The following is a 21,417-nucleotide window of genomic DNA, read 5'->3' as shown; positions in this document are numbered from 1 at the left end:
TGCTGAACGCATCTATAATTCAGCTAGGTGGGAGACTGAGTCAAGAGAACTATTTCAAAGCCAAACTAGGCAGTATTTCAGTTAATTAAGTGTACAAAGCAAAAATATGAAATGCCCTTCAAAATAAAAATACTCTAGGGTAAGAGAAAGTGAAATCTCATGTTAAATTTTAACTGACAAGTAAGAATTGTCTCTAGTTATACTGTGATTTTATAGTATGCATGCATTGTGCAGTAATTAATCAAGCTAATTGATATATGTGCCACTTTTGTGGTGAGAACATTTGACATATTTTTAGCAATTTTGAAATATGTATCATGCTTTTATTAATTATAATTGGCTTGAGTCCCAATAGAATTCTTGAATTTATTCTTCTTGACTGACATTTTTCATCTTTGACCAACAATGCCCGAGTCCCCACAATCCCCAGGTTATATAGCCACTAGTCTATCATCTAGTATCCTGCGATTTGACATTTTTGGATTTCACATATAAGTGAGCACATAGAGAGTTTTCCATGTGTCCGTGGTGTAGTATATGTCTAGAATTTTAAGGGCTGAATATATTTGTTACATTTTGATCAGTAATGGTCTCTGTTGTTGGACACATAGTTTATGTCCATATCTTTGACACTGTGAGTCATGCTACAGTGACCATGATAGTGCATACATCTCTTTGACATTATTTTATCCCTTCAAGTATATACCTGGAATCTCCACAGTTTTGAATCCTGAAGAAACAAGGTCAGGATGCCAGCAGGGTCACAATCTAGACTAGTTCCCTAAGGGCTTCATATCATTGCTCCCCTTTATTGTTGCTGGATTTCTAGCCTTTCCTTGGTGTCTAGCATGCGTACAGAGGGATCAAGCTTTCTAGTATCTCCTAAGGATACTGGGCCTTATGACCTCATTAGCCTTGATTGAGGCTCCATCTTCAAGTATGTGTGAGTGGGTTTAGAGCTTTAGCATCCCCATTTTAGAAAGGCATCCATCTGTGACATGGTCTGTATGTTCCTTTACAGAGCATAATAGATGAATGAAAAATTGTAAACAAAGCTCCCTAAGGACTTTTCATTGGCTTTTGGCATTATCTGTGAGTAGATATAGGTTTCCCATAATCATCTCATAATGTTTCTCTCTGTGCCCCCATGACTAGCCAGAACACTTTGGGTATTATGTTATACCTGGTACTTCAAATGAATATAGTCTTGTTTTCATCCTTCACTTCATTTTTCTTTCATTATTTATTTTCTATTTGAGGACCTTAAATTTGCAAGTTATTTTTTTTAGGCTCTAGAGATGTCACTATTTTAGAGGACCCTAATATACTGTGTATGACTCATGCTTCTGGGTAACTTTTTACTTAAAATATTATACAGCCTTAATTTATTATTTGTAATTATTAATTTTCTGGTAACTTTAAAAATTCATCTATCTTGCTGTATAAATTACATAATATAAAAGTATGTTTCTGTTATATATTTATTGGTTATTTTAATTCCTTTTCATCTACCATCCATTTATTTTATACTGCACATGTAAAATTGCTCAAGATTTTGAACACATTTCCATGGAAAAGCAGAATGCTAAGCAGCTACACAACTGTACAGGTGCCAAAGAATTAAAATAGCTTTTGTTTCAAGCATGTTTAAAGCTGCTGGATATGTATTATGCGTCTGTAGTCCTAATCATGAGGTGGAGGCAGGAGGGTAATTCGTGAATTTCAAAGCCAGTCTATTCTACTCAATGAGATCTTGTCTCAAAAAGAAAGACACATAGGAAGGAGGGGAGGGAGGGAGGAGGGCAGAGAAAAGGAAGGGGGAAAGGAAGGAAGGGAGAAAGAGAAAGAAAAGAAAAGAATGAATATTTTCACTATGTTATGAGAGAACTGAGAGTCATATCTTTTTAGGTAGTGTATTACTAAGTTGATACAAATGGTGTCAGGAATGGAAGTTCCTAGTGTGTGGACTAATGGTGTTCAGGCCGTAATTACTCTGTGTTTAACTGAATGACTGCTTTGGGTCAATGAAGTTGAAGCAAGTGAGAACCCTTGCCACTCTAGGGAAGAATTTCATCTGCGCATAGGTTTCATAAAAGCATTTCTTCATAGCACAATTTCTTCCCAAAAGAGAAAACATTATGCAAATAAATGCTCATTATGGTAGGTAGGGGACGCTCACAGCATTGCTGAGTGTGCATGAAGGGAGAAGCCAAGCCATGTGGCTCTCAGGAAAAGCACTTAATTGTTCAGCTTGTAACTAACATGTTTGTCAGGGTTTCTCCTAAGAGGTCTGGTCCTCATTTGGTGAAAAGTTTAGCTGATAAAGGGCTCAGAAATGGTATGGCTTTGTGACAAGAGATTGGCTAGTAATGTGAGTCCCTGTTGCCCCCCTAAAAAGGAATATACTAACATTGGCCTTAAAAAGCTGGAAGGACTTAGGATCAAAGGCTCCTCATTGGACTATTCTGATAAATTGAAGTCATTAAGCAGAAAGGATTTTACGGGCGTCCTGTGCTTTTCTTTGATTATTTTCTGCACACTGAATGACTTCAGAATTTCCTGTAGGAGGAACAGCTGAAATCCCATGAAAGCAAGCTGAAGCAGATCACCACGGAGCTGGCTGAGCATCGCTCATATCCCCCAGACAAGAAGGTCAAAGCCAAGGATGTCGATGAATACAAGCTTAAAGATCACTATCTGGATTTTGAGGTATGGCTAACCTAGATGTTACTAAGCGGTGTGTTATGATCTGTCTGTGAAGTCAATACCTCGTAGAAGTCATGGTAGTGAGCTTGACTTGTTCTGGGTCCAATGTAGGACGTCCTAATATGACGGGAGCCCTTGTAGCCTCATGTTTGTGATTTTATTTAAGCACCAAATAAATATATCAAAGTGATGGCCAGTACATTCACGTCAAACAAACAGCCTCCAAAAGTGGAATAGGATGCACCTGTGACAAGGGTGCCAAAAAGAAACACAGGAGTGGAAACCTGCCAGGGAGGACAGCTGCTTTCTGTGACCCTGCGCTTCCTCCAACAGAGTTTAGGTCAAAGTAAATACAGTGGAGGAAATGAGCTGCGGTGAGAGGAAGCAGCCGCTCTCCCTGCACACCCTTGCTGCTAGGTGACATCAATACAGTTCTTTTTATCACTCACCACGTTTTGCAGAAGGGGACTGATGAATTAAGGCTTGGCTCATTCATCTGGCATTGCCAGTGGGATGAGGAGAGAGGCAGAATATCCAAACCCTCACTGACAGCCTCATCCCAAGGGTGCCCTTCATCTAAGGTCTCTCACGAGGCAAAGCCAGTATCCTCCAGCCTTCACCCTTGACAACCATCCTCAGATCCTTAAAGCATCTTTTTTTCTGTGAGACAGAAGGAGGAAAACTGTATGTTCCATGATTTATTTTATCATTCACACACTCTTCTGTCATAACTCACGCCGTCACGCATTGGACTTCTGGACTCTTTGATGTCCTTCGTTTTCCCTCATTCCCTGATGATATGACATTTCTTCCTTGGGACTAAACCTGGGAGCATCTGACCCCTCACATCTTAACCTTGTTGTTTGTAGGGCTCCACCCTGCGGCCTCTTTACCACAGCCACCACCTGGGTGCTTCCTCTGTGCCAGCCTGGCTTCCGTAACTCTCATAGGAGACGAGTAGTTGCCTCCTGCTGCTTTTCTCCCTTCAGTTCATCCACCATGTCCTTTGCCATTTTGTTCTGAAGGTCAGGGTGATGACAGTGTCATCCGTCCCATAGCTGTCCTGGCTCTTACGCCCAATCCACATCCTGTTTACCTTCTAAATCAAGTTCCACACAAGGATCTGAGAGGATTTGCTTTCTCTCCTATCTAGACCATGTGTCTCTCCACATGCAGTGGTAACTAACATTTCCCCCACAACCACATATGCATTACTTTGTTCAGCTATTTCTGCCCCTAATGTCCTTCCTATGGTTGTCATTTTGTGAGACCATCTGGGTAAGGCCCAGATCTCTCCTATAAAAAGCCTGTCTAGACATACCCTCCAAAGTCAATCTACTGTGGAACTCGCTGTGAGTTGGCTGTATGTTGAAGTTATGTTAATCTGTCTTTGGGCCTTCAGAGGATTCCATGGGCCTCCAGTGCAACCTGTCCAAGGCCCTGCACTTGCATTCTGTCCTAGAAGTTGCTCTCTGAGTTGTCACTGTAACATTGTACTCTTCTCTGTGGCAAAGGAGTCCTTGCCACAAGGAACATCTAGTAAAGACTGAAGGTTTGTTGTCTAAAGCTACTAAAGCCTTTCCAGGCAAAGGTTTGAAAAATTAATAGAAAGAAAAAAGTGAATAGCAGCTCATCTTTGACAAGGCCTGTTCATTCCTGGGAAATGTAAGTTCTCAAAAAGCATCCATTGTTCTTCACACTTCTATAGTGACGGGAAGCCATGGGCTTGTTTTTGTTTCACACTTTCTAATTAACTTTCCCAACACCTCACACCCTGGCTTCCAGGACTCATCACCTTGCTTTGAGCCTTTGACCCTTTAAGAGAAGAACCTATCCCCAGGAGGTAGGGCCCTTGCAAAACCACAGGAAAGTATCCACTGTAAGGCAGAGACCAGGGTGTGGATTTTCTGTTGGGCCCTTTTCTTGAAAATGGAGCCCAGGGAGAAATAGCAATTCCATAGCCTGAACCTTGAAATTAGAGCATCTTTGGGGAAATCAGGTCTTGTTGTCATCGTTACCTCCTCAAGGAATTTGAAGATTGTATTCCAGCACTTCACTATTAAAGTCAGACTCAGGATAAGGTGTCAAGTATGTTGAATTGTCTGTCAAGCTGCATTAACCTTTGTCAGAGAGGAAGGTCCAAGGGGCACTTACTGTGTGAATTTCATCAAAAATGGTGTGTGTGAGATGAATAAATACTCTTGGAAACACGATTCATTGTTTTTCACTAAGTCAGATGAAAATTGAAGTAATGGATCATGTAGAATCTAGTGTGCTGAGAGTTTAGCCACAGAATTGGTCTCCTGAGGGTGCTCGTAGAGGCTCGTGTGCAGTATCTTTGGCTTTATTAGTGACATCCCTTTAATCACCCACTTCTTTCCTGAATAGAATGGAGGCAACTACTGGCCAGTTTGTATATTTTGCTGACAGCTCTACCGCAGATCCTAGAATATTCCAGATCCTTGATGCTCAGCTGAGGGACTCAGTGAACCTTTATCATAATATTTGATGCTACGATAGCATCAGAGAAGTCAGTGCACTTAGAAAGCTTAGTATCAGTCCTTTATAAAGGGACAGGTACATGTGTGACAGAAAATCCCATTAGCAAGTTAGAAGAGAAGGCCTGCAGGTCCACAGAAGCCCTGAATGTCAGTGACAAGAGGAAGGTGCTAATCCAGGCTGTATTCTCACTAGGGATGAACCACGTGGTCAGGTCTCTCAGCTCCCAAGCATTAAGTCTCACCTGCTCCAGGGCAGGTCATCATCTGTAAGCTTCCTTTGGTTTCAGAGCAGTCCTTGTCATTTTCACATGCCTCGGAAAGAAGGACACTTTTGTTTTGTGAGAATATGAAATTGCTGCTGACAACACCAGGGGTGTTCCTGTGTTTCTGTATTTGAGTTAAGTCCCAGGTTGCTTTAAGGACAAGCAACTCTTCATGGCAAGCCAGATTCATAGCTCTCTGTATGGCTAAGAGTTCCTGCAAGCCCTTACAGTAAAGAATTAGAAATCCCTGTAAATGTGTAGGTTTAGGACTTAAAGAAATCTACACAAAACAGAGAGATTTGCTTCTTAGCCTTGTAGGAAAGGCTTCACTTTTACCTAAAACAGCAAATTTTACTGAGAATGGGCTGTAATGAACTAAACCTGTACTTTTTCTCTGACTAGTATTTGGTGGAGAATGGACAGTTTTGTTCTTGATTCAATTAGTACTTGAAGTCATGGCCTTTTTTCCTCTTCTTTTTTGCTTCTTTAAAAAAGGCTTTATTTATTTACCTTATGTATGAGTGTTCTACCTACATTCATACCTGCATACCAGAAGAGGGAGAGCATCGGATCCCATTACAGATGGTTGTGAGCCACCATGTTGTGGCTGGGAATTGAACTCAGGACCTCTGGAAAAGCAACCAGTGCTCTTAACCACTGAGTCATCTCTCCAACCTGGACTTTTTTTCTTAGAAGAATTTTATTGGAAAGTTTGGTTTTGGAAGGCATATACTCTGAAATAGTTAATCCCATTATGAGTACACAAAAAAAGGAAACTTAAATGGTCTTCCAGCTTGAGGAAGTAAGCATCAGAATAGCCACATGTCTTTACACATTAGTTTATTTCTGCTTTATTTTATTCAAAAGTGTTCTCACTGATTTTCAAGCTTCCAAGGTTCATTAGAAAAATATATAAAGATTTTAGAAGGAAGACAGATGGTTTGTAGACAGAATAAACACAAAGGTCCCACCAGTCAAGCACAGTGGGCCGAGCTACGCTGGGAAACATTTATGTGCTTGAAGAAGCAGCATCTTCAGACTCTCTTGACGGCCTTGTCCTCAGCCTCAGTATCTGACTTTGGTTCTTTAAAAACAACAGCTACTAGAAAATGAAGACATTGTTTATTTCAAGATGTGTCTCATGCAATAAGACAGCTGCAATAAGATAGTCGCAATAGGTAACTGATCCTTACATTGAGTTAGACCTGAAGAGAGAGAGGGTGGAGAAGGCATATCAGCATAAACTTCTAAATCGTTGCTAGACTGGGAAACAGTCATTGAGGAAGAAATATAGAAGGTGGGCTCGATCCCAGCCTCACGAAGGTGACTGTAGAGCCACCTGTAAAACTGAGTGCAGTACAGGATGCACGGACTGTGTGTGACAGGGTGCACGGACTGTGTGTGCAATACAGGGTGCATGGACTGTGTGTGCAATACAGGGTGCACGGACTGTGTGTGCAATACAGGGTGCACGGACTGTGTGTACAATACAGGGTGCACGGACTGTGTGTGACAGCACACGTGCTTTGATTGCAGTGTCAATTACTTAAGCAAAAGAAGCTATTTCCTTCCTGCTGGCTCCATCATATCTCATCCAATAGCTCTATATCTGTCTTAATGCCTGAAGGTGTTTGAGTCGTAAACCGTTACTGAGTGAGACTGCAGCCAGTTGTTTAGGATTTAAATTCTAGTTGAGTTGTTGAATACTGGCTTCAGAATTCACCATCCCAATATAATTTAAGTGCCACATGAAATTAGTGTGTTATAAATTTAACCAGTCATGTTGGGTGGTAGATCCTAATAAGTGAATTCAACCCACTGTTGCTCACTCACTCCTGGCCACTCTTGGCTTCTGCCCTGCACTGTAGTATAGTACTACATGAAGACTCATAATTCTTTGTTCTTTATAAACTTCCCTCCTCATGCGTTCTCTATAACCACATAGATTGATAGACAGCAAGAGTATAGACAAGTGAAACTTTATTTTTTGTAACAAATGGTTAGAATGTTGGTGTGACTTTGGAATTGGGCAATGGGTAGCTGATGACAGTTCTGAGATAAATGCAGGAAAGGCCCATATTGTCAGGAGTGAAACAGAAAGATAATTATGTTAAGGGCTCTGAGAAATGAAGCTAATTAAGGTGTGCCTCATATTTCCCAGAGAGTACTTCAGTAGTACTTAGTATAATGTAGACAGACTCAAGAAGTACAAAGTCCATGATAATTAGTGTCCTAAAACGGGGTGTCAACGCCATGCTTGGTAAATAGGTGCAAAGCAGAATTGGTTGTAACCTAGACCATTAGAAAAGGCTGATTTAAAATTGATAAATTCTGATAATAGAAGAAGTTTGTAAGCAAAATATTGAAGAAATGGCTTGGCTACCTTTAATCACATATAGTAAGATGAAAGAAGACCAAAATTAAAGACAGAACTTATCATCAAATGAAAGCAGAGAAAAAAGATTTGGAAATGTTAAAGCATGATCCTATAAAGAATGAAGAGTCCTCTTTAAGAACACAAACCACAGGGATAGCCAAGCAGCTAGTTGCTGGAGAGGCTAGACTACATAGAAGAGGCCATTGGAACAGTGGGAAAGAGACACCAAGGCTACGCCAGATGTCTGAAGATGCTAGCTCCAGAAGTCTTGACTACTAAGTTTCCAGAGAGGAGACCATAGGATCTTAACATGTGGGGGGCAATTCACAAATTCCTGTGTAGCATCCCTCAGCCATAACTATGGCTTCAGCAGCCCCAGATACAGCTTCACCTTCTACTTGGAAAATGTAAGTCATAAGTTTTGGTAATTTCCTTTCAGTACTGACTCTATGAGTGTGTGAAATAAAGAGTTTCCATCCTGTCCTTCACTGAGATTTCAAAGGAATCGGGAGGATACTCTAAGAGATTTGTCATAGAAAAGCAACCACTTCAGAGCCCAGCGGGGCTAGTGGAGATGTGAAATCAAACCCTCTACAGAGTCGTCATAGGAGAAATGCCTGTTGATGCTTCAGAGGGGAAGCCCTCAAGACTCCATAACAACAGAGCGACTAGTGTGCAAATACCAGCCTAGGAAAACTGTAGGCATTAGGTCCAACCTCCATGTAGTTTGATGCCTAGACAAAGCACAACAACGGATTGAGGCTGAATCTTGCCAGCCAAGGGCTTTCATCCTTAGGCCAGGAGACAGGACGTGAAGTTGAGATCTCTCCAGCTTTAAGATTTAGTGTTGTTTTCCCTGTTGAATTTTGGACTCTTTTTTTTTTTTTTTGAAACATTTTTTGTGTGTTTCTATACCCTAGAAAGAGAATGCCTAGAAAAAGAATAAATACTTTAGAATGAGAATAGAATTTTTTTATTTTGTGAAGTCTAGTGATTATCACAACCTCTCTGATGGTGATACATCTTCAATTAAAATGAATTTATGCTTTGAGTACCACCCATATCTTACATGAGATTCTAGACTGGAGACATGTTACTGAGCTGTGGTCTCTGCTAGGTTAGCTGTATTGAATACATATTTAGCTTACTTTAAATTTATGACAGGCTTGTCAGAACATACCCCACATAAGGAGCGTGCAAACTGGGATAGAGAATCAGTATTCTGCATTGTGAGAAAAACTTGAATTTTGGAAACTAGAAGTGGAATGTTGTCATTTGAAAGTCCCTAAATGCATGTGTCATACGTAAATAAGAAGAGCTCATTAGGTCATGAGAGCTCTGCCTTGACAGGTAGATTGCAGTCATTGTCCTAGACAAGGTTAGTTCTATGAGAAGGGCTTTGTTAGAAAACTAAGCATGTCCCTGGCTTGTTCTGTTTTGCACCCTCCTCCTCCTCCTCCTCCTGCCATCAGATGACAAAGGTCCTTGCCAAGTGCCAAGTCAATGCTCTTAGACTTCTCAACCTCCAGAGAATGAGTCAAAGAACTCTGTAATTCTGTTAGAACCCTTGGATATTTATTATGTTATAGTGGCCCAAAACCGATTGAAACATGTTCCTTTGTGCTTAGAAGGAAGAGACTTGCTGGTTAATGTGCTCTCACATTTTTATTAATCATAAGAGTGTCAGCTTCTCTCATGACTGAAACCAGGCATGGTTTCTCTTTGACTTAGTGGGCTAGAGTTCAACTGAGTCCCCACTCCTAAATTGTGACCCAGAGTAGCATATGCTCATGGCTTAACACAAGGAGGACCCACACAGGCCACATGCCTGCAGAAGTCAATTTTAGAAACAACAAATGTCTACTATAACAAGACATAACAATATTTTAAGAAAGAATATGCTAAATCTAAAAAATCTGGGGCATTCTTAAAGATGCATTCTTTCCTGAGTTTTTATTTGTCTTGTCAATTAAATTGACTTTATTTCTTCTCAACCTGGTATGTTTAAGCACAAGAATACATTGCCTACAGTCATTATGAGAAAGTGTCTGAAGGCCACACAATATTAATTAGAATTGGCTAAGCTTCCATTGACCTGCCTGCTTTTTGTTCATAGTTGTTAGCGGGTAGTTAGTTTGATATCTTTCCTTTTGATAAAATTCTGATTACTTCCTCCTGTTGCTCATTTTTTATTTCTCAACACTGTACCAGTAATTTCCAAAATGGGAGTTCTGCAACCAATGAATTTCCCATTCCTAAGAGCAATGGAAGGCCTATTCCAGCCCCCTGCCAGGTGCCACAAAGCAACCCACCTTTGAAACATTATCTAGATACTAAGTTCCTTGTTCATGAAAGTACAAAGACAAGAGTTATTTCCCTTTGTCTCCCTAGTGACTGCTAAAGAGAAATCCCATTAACCTACTTAAAGATAATTGGTACCCTAGTCTGTCTCAGTAACTGGGTCTAGCCTGGAACTGAATGCCACCTCCTTTGTAGACAGCATCATAGACATGGTGTCATATGTTTGGATCTGAGGAACCAATATAGCACAAGTTAATAGAATTCCTGGAAATTTAATTTTTTTCCTTTTAGTTGAATGCTATCTTAAATTATGTACAAAGATAGAGAGCAAAGATCAGCAATATCCAGGTGCTCATTTCAGATCATAATAGAATCAAGACTCTTTGTCATTTGGAATTTCATACTATATTACACAATGAAAAAGGACTAAGTCTTGAAGTTTAATTTTTTTCCCTTTTTTTTAATAGATGTTTTCTTTATTTACAATATCTCCTTTCCCAGGTTCCCCTCCAAAAAATAAAATAAAATAAAATAAAATAAAAATCTAAAACAAACCCCTATTCCCTTCCCCCTCTCCCTGTTCACCATCCCACTCCCTCCTGCTTACTGACCCTGGCATTCCCCTACACTGGGGCATAGAACCTTCACAGAGCCAAGGCCTCTCTTCCCACTGATGACCAACTAGGCCATCCTCTGCTATACATATGCTGCTGGAGCCATGAGTCCCACCATGTGTACTCTTTGGTTGGAGTTTTAGTCCCTGGGAGCTCTGAGGGTACTAGTTAGTTCATATTGTTCCTCCTAAGGGGCTGCAAACCTTTCAGCTCCTTGGGTCCTTTCTCTAGCTCCTTCATTGGGGACCCTGTACTCAGTCCAATGGATGGCTGTGAGCCTCTACATCTGTGTTAGTCAGGCACTGTCATCTTTAACTGATTACAGTTGCCACCAAAGAGAAGAAAAGCCTAGAAACAGATACTTTGAGCTTCATTTAAGGAGAAGTTCGTGACTTGCCTTGAGAAGACAGACTAAGCATTGAGTTATTTACTTGAAATGACTCAAGCCCTAAGTCTTTTCTTTATCAGCTGTGCATATGTCCCTGAAGCATCTTCTTTAATGACTATCGTTTTCCTTTTGCTTAACATATCATCCAGAGGAAAATGGTAAATGCTTTCTGAAAAAAGGGGGAGGAGTATAATGAACACAGACTGGGAGTCATCTGCCAATAGTTCTAGAGTATCTGGAGAATGATGTGGTGTGAGCCAGAGTCAAGACCAGCATATGGCACTGTAGCAAGACACTTTCTCAAAAAGCAAAGCTCTGTACTGATCAAAACTGTGTAGTTCTGATAGCTAGGGGATAGCCCAGCTGTCGAGTGCTTACCAGGTGTGCATAAGGTCTTGGGTTTAATCCTCAGCACATGAATACAAACAGACAACAAAAACTTAATGTGAAACTTACGTATATATTAAAAATCAGTTGTGGGGGAGTAGTTCAGTGAAACAGAAAAGATTCCAGAAATAAATTCCTGAATATAAGTGTAACGACTATTCTTGGTTGTCAGCTTGACTGCATCTGCAATGAACTAAATCCCAAACAGCTGGGTACGCAAGTGAAGGAATTTTTTTTTCTTAATTAAGTCATTTGAAGTGGGAAGATACACTTTTAATCCAGATCTTTTGAGGTGGGAAGATCCACCTTGAATCTGGCCACACCTTCTGCTGGCAACCCATGTAAAGAACATGAAAAAGGATGCTTTAGCTCTTTTTCTGCTTGTTAATGCGTTCCAGTAATCCACTGGTCAGTCAGGGTGAATTTCTCATCATTGATTAATTTTATACTCATTATGGTCAAAACTGTTACCAGGAAGACCTGGGTATTACCATTGAGAATTGGCATAGCCATACACCATTGGTTGCCCTGTTTGTGAGTTGAAGCAAGGCAGTCATTTTTTTTTTTTTTAGCTTCTCTTAGAAAACAAAATGCTTAATATTTTCTTTTCTTTTTTTAAATTTTTTTATTATTTTATTTTATTTTATTTTTATGGAATAGGGATGTATTCCCCTACTGCTTAAAGTATTAATGAATCCCCACTGGGTAGTTAACAGTTATTGCTTAAGTATTTTTTGCCATGGAGAATGAATGCCCACTCTAGCTTTGTATGCTAGGGTAGTTTAGTTCCTTACAAGAAACGAAATCTGCTCCTAATCTGTTTGATGATCCTTTCTCTGCACTAGGAGCTGTTTTGATTTTTTTTTTTTTTTTTTTTGGATATTTTCTTTATTTGCATTTCAAATGTTATCCCCTTTCCCGGTTTCCCTCCCTCCCTCCTGGAAACACCGTATCAGTCCTCCCTCCCCCTGCTTCTATGAGGGTGCTCCTCCAACCCAACCACCCACCCACTTGCACCTCCCTGCCCTCAATTCCCCTACACTAGGGGCATCTATTGAGCCTTCATAAGACCAAGGACCTCTCCTTCCATTGGTGCATGACAAAGGCCATCCTCTGCTACATATGCAGCTGGAGCCATGTGTACTCCTTTGTAAGCTTTATATAGGTTTTTAAACTAAGAATTTTTAGTTTAATTTAAAAGAAAAAGCATGAGCAAATACTAGTGTAGACTGCGTGAGGAATGATGGTAGCACTAGTGGAGAAGGTGCTTGTCCGCAGCAGTCTTAACTCTCTCCTCCACAAAGAGAGGATAGTCCTACTGTGGAGCAGGAGGAGCAGTGGGTAGGGCACCGCTATCTATGTCCAGTCTGCTCACCTGTTTCTCTGAAGACCCCGTAGGGAAGGAGGAGTCTTTAGAGGTATTGAAACAAACTCAACAAAGACAGACCTGTTGGCCCTTAAGAGGAACAGAGACAGAAAATTATAAACAGTTTTAGCTCTAAAAAATTAAGGAGAATTTTGGCAGTTTTGCAGAATTCCAGGGTTTTGAAGGCATAAACTACAAGTAGGGAATAGGATCACACTGGCCATAAAGAATTCAGATTTGTGTTGGTTGCGTAGAAGATGTCTTTTAAGAAAGGAATTGGTTAACTCAAAGAATAAAGAGCAAAGGCTTTCTTGGAGTGGTGGGCTGGATGAGTCTAGTTGATGTCTACACACAGTGTTCTGTTTTCATGAAAAACGTAACATGGCAGACCTGTTTGTCTAGGCCTATAATCTCAGTTGTTTTAGAGACTGTGACAAGAGGAACCCACATTTTAAACAGTCCTGTGCTATACGTGCATGCAAGGCAGCACAGGAAACTTAGTGGGACCTTGTCCTAAAATTAAAAGTAAAAAGAGGACTGGAAATGAAGCTCACTGGTAAAGTACTTGGCAGCATGCATGAGGTTCTCAGTGCAGTCATCTCCAGGGAGGACGTAGGAAGTGAATTACAGGTTTGAGTCTGGTTGGGTTTTAATTTATTCTAGGCATAAGATATTCATTTGTGTGTATCCAAATTCTTTGAAATAGGTGGAACTCAGGCATGATCTCGATGTCCTGTAGGTGTAAAATTTTGGAGGTGCTTCAATCTGACTGGATTTTCTAATTTCTTCCACTGACTGGATTCCATAAGGATTATTGTGGGGGCAAGGAAGGGACCATAGAGTGATAACAGGTTATGCTCTCAGAACGCTGTAGGCATGGTTCCTTTTGTGTATGTTAGTACAAGCTTTTGACTTTAAAAAAAAAGCTTCTTTATGTCATTATACAAAAGGCTTTAATCAGTACTTAATTTAAAAAAAAAAAAAAAAAACAATGTGCAGACATCTTTAGTTTGTCCAGAAGGCAAGGTATGCACACTGATAATGTATGGTATTTACTGTATTTAGATAGTGGCTTACCTAGTGTATGCAGATGGGAGCCTGCTGTGTGAGAAGAATGGGGTGAAAGCCCTCAGGTTCTTTCATGTTAGGAGCCTGTTCTGCCTGCTGCTGCTTTCTGAGGTTTGCAAATAGAGTTGAGTAAGCTAAGTGGTCAAGAAGAAAGTAAATTGCACATCAGTTCTGCCATGACCTCCAGGAATGCAGGCTGGAAATGGCCAGTCTGTACTTGAATAATCAAGCACTTTGCAAACTCCGTGCTCTGGTTCTTTTGATATGGCGTTTATTTCTTTGTTTTCCTATATAGAAATCTAAAAACAAAATGTGCTTTGTGTGTATGTTACTGCTTATTCTGTCTAAAGATGACCTCTTACCCTACCTCTGTGAGAAAACAAGATGCGAGGAGAAAATATGCAGGATGTGGTTTCTGGAGCATTGGGCTGTGACTGTACATGGGCAGTTACTGGTACAGAGCAGCATGGCTTTCATTGGGAGTATGCCGCTTGCATTCCTGCATCAGAGAACAGAGGGAGGAGACGCTATTATATTAAATGAGACAAGAGATTCTGAGCAGGGTTCGGGAGAAGGGAAACCATCAGATGCAGTTAGCTTACATGTGGTTGTAAGGACATTAGTTTCAAAGAATATCAGTCACTGAAGTTTGTTTTCTGTCTTTTGTTTTCAGAGGGCAATTAACATTTAATCCAAGTAGCATCACCCGTGGGCTTAGGTACAGTATTTTTGCCCTCATAGACCTTGCTACAAAGAGAAATAACTTTTTCCTACAAATTGGAGAAAGTTTAAAAAAAAAAAACAGGGAATTAAGGATAAGCTTAATAAAAATAGTAAAAGCTAGAAAGGTTATAGATTGAAGAAATTATCTTAGCTTTTAAAAAGCCACTCGTATTTGAATTGTCCTTTGCACTTGATGTTGATAGAAGCTTCATGAAAACAGCTAATTCTAAGAAAGAAGCTATCAGAGAAAACTTGCTGGCTCATCTCCCAGAAACAACACTTATGCGTTTGGGCACCTAAGTACTTTCACCTCATGTACATTGTAGAAATCCCATCTGAAGTTGTTTTCAGGTAATGGATTAGGTCATGTAGTCTAGACTGCTGGAAATCTGTTTACAGTATTGTGATATCTTTGAGTGAGAAAGGTGATCATACAGGTAAGTGCAGCTGAGAATGCACTTAGAGAGTTTTTAGACTAAGATTTTTAATAGCATCGCCAATGGTAACAAAATTTCTTTCACATACCCCTTCTCATAAACATTTTTGTCCTTTATAAACACGTTTGTCCTTTATAATGAAAGGCACAAGCTAATGAGACTGAAGAATGATGGCAGAGCAATAACCTAGAATGAACTAAGGTTCACATTCATTAGTTAATGGCATTGCCATCCGTAGGTGTCTCATAACCCTGAGCTTTTCATGGACTCATTTTTAACATCTCATCTGATTTAAGGCCCCTGATCAGATACTGTTAGTTTACTATGTAGTGATGACATTTTGGAGCGATATTAACTTAATTTAAAAAGCTTGTTTTTTGATGTTTGCCTTTTCTTTCCTACATACTCCATTTTGGATCATCCAGTTATAAAATGTGTCAGTGAAATATAATCCTTCAATATCGTTATTGTCTGCCTAGTGCTAATTGGTTCTAATTGATAAGGCGAGAGACCACTATTCTCTGACCCAGAGGCTTACCCAATCTTAGTTTAGTTTCCATATCAAGGCATAAATGTGATCATAACACATTACATAAAAATGTGATGTGAGAATGACCATGCAGATAGATGTAAATAAGCCTCGGAAAAACTGTATCTCTCTAGTGTGCAGTTGTGTCTGTGGACCCTAGAGAGTTCATAAACACGATCAGAATAAGATGAAGTCACCCTCCAAATGCAGAAGCACCAGAGTGCAGGCAGAGTAGTGCACTCTATCACTGTAAGCTTCCAGTGGGTAATAAAGTCTGCTCTTCTCTTACTGCTCCAGAAGAGATGCTCGTAAAATAGATCTGTGTTTTATGGTCCTCTGAAATATCCGTCTGTCTCTGAAGAGAGGGAAGAGAGGGACTCAGTCTCAGCCAGGCAGCTTACATTTGGTCCCCTGCTTAGGGTTTGTCACAGACAGTATCTCCACAGTCAAGATCAAGTAGATATGGGCAGAGAAGGAAGAAGTGTGGAATGACAAGTCAGACCTTAGTGATTCATGGAAGACATAAGAGTGGTGGAATACCTAAAGCAATGATGTATTCTCAGAAGTTCTTAAACTCATAACTTACCAGACATCTACTGTCAATATCTAAATCCCGGTTGTCTTCATTTTTTAAAAGTTGGCATAGTCTGTATACATAAAATATGTCTAGAATATATCTTCTGCTAGACTTGGGTAAATTTATTTTCTCTTACACATACTCTTTTACCTTCATACATCCAGTGAGTATTCAATATTTATTCTTAATAAGCAAAAGCAATTGTTTTGCCTTCATCTCTAAGCATCTAGGGGACAAAAGAGAAATAAACAAGGTTTTCTAAAAAGGCTGTTGGAGCAGGAAGGACTGATGAGAGAAGCAAGTGAAGGGAAGAGAAGAGGTGACATTTCTATTTTGGCAGGCCATGGTGTGACAGTGACATCGTGAAGTCTAAAAGTGGGGAAGGACAGCAGGGTGTGATCTCCATAGATTTGTGGGTGAAACACTTTGGGGGCAAAGAAAATAGAAAAGGCAAGAGGCCCTGGATGTGTGTGTCTGTCTGACATATGCATGGGCAGCCAGGAGGCAGTCCCCCTGGTACACTATAGCCCAGAGAGTTCTTTAAGAGAAAAGCTGTGGTGTTGGAGACACAAGCAGTGACAACAGAGATGTGCGGTATCTAGGCCATTTGAAGGATCTGGGTTTAGAAGTGTTTTAAGGATCAGCGGCTGTGGGGTGCCTTGAGCAGTGACAGCATGCTCTGTCTCTCACAACAGTGTCTTTTGAGAAGAGTGTACAGAAGTGCTAAAGAAGTAATCAAAGAGGCGGCTAGACGGCTTCTCTAAGTCAATCTGTGCTACCTGCATGGTAGTGGAGCTGGGAGATGCATGATGAAAATGCTTTCCTTCATGTTTATTTTTCCCCAGGGAAACTCTTAGTGATCTGCTTCTCTATCTTCTCTCCTTGTGTCCTTTTTATGGTTTATAAATACACTGTCTTTCATATCCCCTCGCTGCATGAATGCTTCGGGTCATAGAGTAGTGCGTTGCACCGTGTCTTCCTGAGTCTATTTAAACTGCCTATAAGTCACATATACAAGATCATGTTCTCAATGAAAATAATCTTTGTACAATTTTAATTTTACCACCAGGACCGATTGAAGACAGCATAATAAAGTCTGATAACTATGGCTGTAGAACCAGGGTATCATTGAGTTTCACGTAGCTTGGTCTTCTGATTGGGCAACACACGCAGCAATATGTAATGCTGATGACCTTTTGATTAGTAATGCCCTGACTAAGCTCTCATGTGGCCTTCTGAGGTAATAGTTAGCATGTTCTCTTTTATTTTCTTCTTTCTGACAATTGGAATATTTATCAATTGGTAATACTTTCAATGGCAAATAAGGACTGTTGATAGTGCCTTCCCGTGTTTGGAAAGCCTTATACGTGGCATGGTCTTGTTGACAAGTAAACCACTGCAGGGCTTGTCCAGAGTTCTCCTCTGTGGAAGCAGCATGCTGGAAAACATATTTTGACTAGAATGTATCAAATCAGGAATCTGTAATTTTCAAGATGTCTGTGCAACAGTCGAGACAAGTTACTTGGACAGAAACAGCACTGTTGGGGCTAGGATAAGACAAATGCCTCTGTAGTATTTTCAGTGATTAGAAAATAAAATATCAGTACAAAAGATGGGGGAAGGGAAGAAAGGGACTATATGAAACATAGATGCCATTCCTTAAACAGCCAGTCACAAAAGAAATGGTGTAGAGTGAGAAGAGCACCAGAAAGCAATTCCACGTGCTGCGAGCCTCCTCTTGTTTCCTGGTAACCACTCTTCATACTCTTGAGACTGAGAATTGGCTGACCCTAGAAGAAAAGCAGTGGAAACTCAGAATGGCTTCGGGAATGAATTACTGCCAGACAGGGGACCAGTAGGTGGATTCAGAGTAGAAGAACTATCCAGTTAAGCTGCCCCTGCCCACACCCTCTTGGGCATGTGTGTTTCAGATGCATGTATTCTATCTAGTACATTGACATTCCTTCAGAATCCAAAATAAATACTGAGGGAAATTCTAGGCTAATTTCTTACCTGAATAAATGAGTTAGTCATCATCCCACAGTTATGAGTATAGAAGTATTTTGTCAGCTTGGGATAAATTCAAAAATTCAAAAACTTCTTATCTTGTGTGTAGTAACATGCTAGGTGTGTTACACACATGTACTTGTAAACTGTACTGACCACACTTCTCTGATTTTTGCCTTTAGAAAACCCGTTATGAAATTTACGTCAGCATCCTGAAAGAAGGAGGCAAAGAGCTCCTGACTACTGATGGAAACGAGCCAGCGGGACTGAAGAAGTCACACTCAAGTCCTTCCCTTAACCCAGATGCATCTCCAGTCACTGCCAAGGTCAAGCGCAACGTGTCAGAGAGAAAGGACCACCGCCCTGAAACACCAGGCATTAAGCAGAAAGTTACTTAGAATCCATCCGCGGCCAGGAAGTGCTGGTCATGGAGCAAAATAGGGTTTTTCAAGATCTTTCTGGTAATCCGTGAATATATTTAAGAAACAGTCTGTGACTAGATGGTGCATTAGTAACCTTTTATATTGTATATTTTTGTTAGTTTCTGTACAGGTGTCTTTGCTCTTGAGTTCTTCGCTTTGATGATTTGGACAACTTTATAACTAATGCACCTTTTGTGAGGAGGAGGGTTACAGGTCCTTTCTCCTGCTTTCTCTTATTTGCACTTCTGCACAGTTATTTTATGTATCCCTGATCAATTGTTGTACTTTTTTGTTTTAGGTTTAAATTTTTAAATCCATTGTGAAACACATAACTGGACAAGCATTGTGCTTTAGTAAATCCTAGACTTTCCATGTGAAATCCTGCCCAGTCACGGAGGTGAAGTTGAAAGTTCATAGTTGCTCACATTAAAAATGGCAGCGCTGGGAGTCAAGGTGTCCCAAGGTGGGACACTTCTGCGTCCTCCTGGCACCTGTTGTTGGTGCTGGACACAGGACAGAAGGGAGCATGAGGAAGACAGGACTGGGGACTTCAGGGAGGCACAGGAGTTTGTCTCAGGTGTGCCTTGCATTCCAGCCAGGCAAGGGAATTCAGAAGTGGAGTCATCTTGCTTGAAGGGCGACTGAGGGTGGCTTGATCCCGAGCCACTTTTGTTTTCTAAAGGCTGGTGGCAGTAACCAGCTCTTCGGAGCTACAGAAGTAGGATGTATGGTCTTCTATAGGAATGTTACCTCACTCCTGTGGGATCTAAACTAGGAATCAAAATCATCTCTGTGATTGATACCTTTCCATCCAGGAATAGATTCATTTTACATAGATGTGCAGGCATACATCATGTCCTGGTTGAAACAAAACAATGTTGGAAACAAACACCACCTCCCCCACCCCCACACATTTCCCTTTCTTTTCTATATCAAGACAAATAAGGAGCAACACAGCTGCAGTTCTTCATCAGGACCAGTGGCCGTCAGACTGAATCTGAAATGAGTCTGATCCCAGTGACTGGGGATGGAGGATCTGATGTATGTGCAGCTTCTTAGGTTATTCTCATCTCCACCCTACAGCCGTCTTGCAGTGTCACTATTAAAGTTGCTCCTGGAATGACCTGTATACATCTAATCTTATTTATTTTCTGTATTCAAAATGGTTTCACCTTACAGTCAAAGCAATCCCTTTAAAAATTTAAAGTATTAAGTAGAATATCATCTGTAGAGGAAGAGAAAGGCGTAAAAGGTGAGCTTCCTCTGGGGCTGAAAACTGTCCAGTTTCCAGCCTTGAGACTGTATTCTCTAAAACTACGACCTTCCCGTCAAAATATCTTCAAAACTAACAGGATGACATTCAGATGTTCGTTTACTCCTTTAATGTTCTTTTCCTCCTTTAATATTTCTTCTATTTCTACTTGGTTAGTTGAAGGTACTATGACCAGAGAATCAGCTGCTCTTGCATGAATAGCATGATTCTAGTAAGTTAGAGAAAGCCTGTTAAAAAAAAAATCACGATAGTTTATAGAAACATCTCATTAGGATGTACTAGCATTTAGTCACAGGACTATGTATTAGCCTGTGCTTCTTTCACCTCTGTACATGCTCACCTTGCTTGTGCCCAAGAATAGTAACACTTCTCTCCAATACAGTAGCTGCTTGCTTCATGGTATTTTGCCACACTATTGGAAAAACTTCCTTAAACTGCTATCTCGTTTAAGGCAGTGGTTTAATTTATATCTCAGAACCATGAAGCGAATATGATAGTTAACATTGTGGTTCCATATACCTGAATTATTTCATAGCATCCTAGTGAATCCAATATTTCCCAAGCAAGTTGCCTTTCTTTTAGAAGGTGAACTGTCACTGTCTGCTTTTTGCCTAAGTATTTGTAATCCCTGAAGGGAAAGGTACCAAGACCTTTGAGTCTTGAGCATCATCTTTGAGCATCAGTAGCTGAAGAACAGTTAACATGTTTAAACGTGTTTGTCCAGTGTGTGTCTACATGTATAGAATGTTTGTATGTACTTATGTAGAGTATCTAATATCCATTGAATGGTACCTTGTTGCAGAGTTTCTGACATGGAGAATTGTCTAGGAATATCCTTAGCATTAGCTCTGCCACTGTTCGTGTTACAGGACTCACTAGTGTTGGCTCCAGAGCTTCTGATAGAGCTTATAGATAATCAGATGACAAAGGCACTTTTAACGCTGTGGACTACTATGTCTACATCATTTATCTTGAAAAATAACTGAAGCCGTCTTTTGTGAGTCAGAATCCTAGCCTGCCCTAGTGTGATGCTGTCTACCTTTGGGGGACAGGCTAAAAATGTGTCTCCCTGAGGCCTCTGGAAGCATGCTGCGTTCTCTGATCTGATGGGACTCTAGGAGTCTGGCCCCATAGCCAACCCCATTTCTCCCACAGTATTGAGTCCTAAGAAATGGAAGGTGGTCCTTTGTACAGCTCTTCTAAGCCTGTTTCCCTCGTGCACGGTACCAGGAGCTCTTGTCCCTCTCCTTTCCATGGTACTTCTTCTTGTCCCTCCTATACCTACTGTCACCCCTACCTCAGTGCCCTGGAGTCTTGGAATTCCTCTCCATATGACAAAGCATTATCTATCTTCCGTTAAGACCTTAAATGATGATTCTTAGTATTGAAAATATCAACAAGTTATCAAAAGACTTTGATGATAGTCTTGTTGAAAAACTGACCTTGTATAAAGTCTGTGTGTATCTTGAGCTTCACCC

At 40.5% G+C, this 21,417-nt stretch overlaps 1 protein-coding gene across 7 annotated transcripts in view; it reads left to right on the top strand.

Annotated features, from left to right (window-relative positions):
* The window catches only part of Psd3 (pleckstrin and Sec7 domain containing 3), a 534,828-nt gene extending 514,977 nt beyond the window's left edge, over positions 1 to 19,851 (top strand). For 6 of the 7 annotated variants that reach the window (XM_031339986.1, XM_031339985.1, XM_031339987.1 and 3 more), the window contains 2 exons: positions 2,566 to 2,709; positions 18,427 to 19,795. In XM_031339986.1, coding sequence (XP_031195846.1) covers positions 2,566 to 2,709; positions 18,427 to 18,642 — 360 coding nt within the window. In that variant the 3' untranslated portion in view covers positions 18,643 to 19,795. Of the gene's footprint in view, positions 1 to 2,565; positions 2,710 to 18,426 lie in introns of all 7 variants that reach the window. The other variant, XM_031339991.1, reaches the window with a different exon arrangement.
* Positions 19,852 to 21,417: the final 1,566 nt, after the last annotated feature.

The sequence above is a fragment of the Mastomys coucha genome, unplaced genomic scaffold (assembly GCF_008632895.1).
Source record: "Mastomys coucha isolate ucsf_1 unplaced genomic scaffold, UCSF_Mcou_1 pScaffold22, whole genome shotgun sequence".
Classification (NCBI taxonomy): Eukaryota; Metazoa; Chordata; class Mammalia; order Rodentia; family Muridae; genus Mastomys; species Mastomys coucha.
Note: the sequence above shows the minus strand (reverse complement) of the source record. Positions and strands in the feature narration are given on the sequence as shown.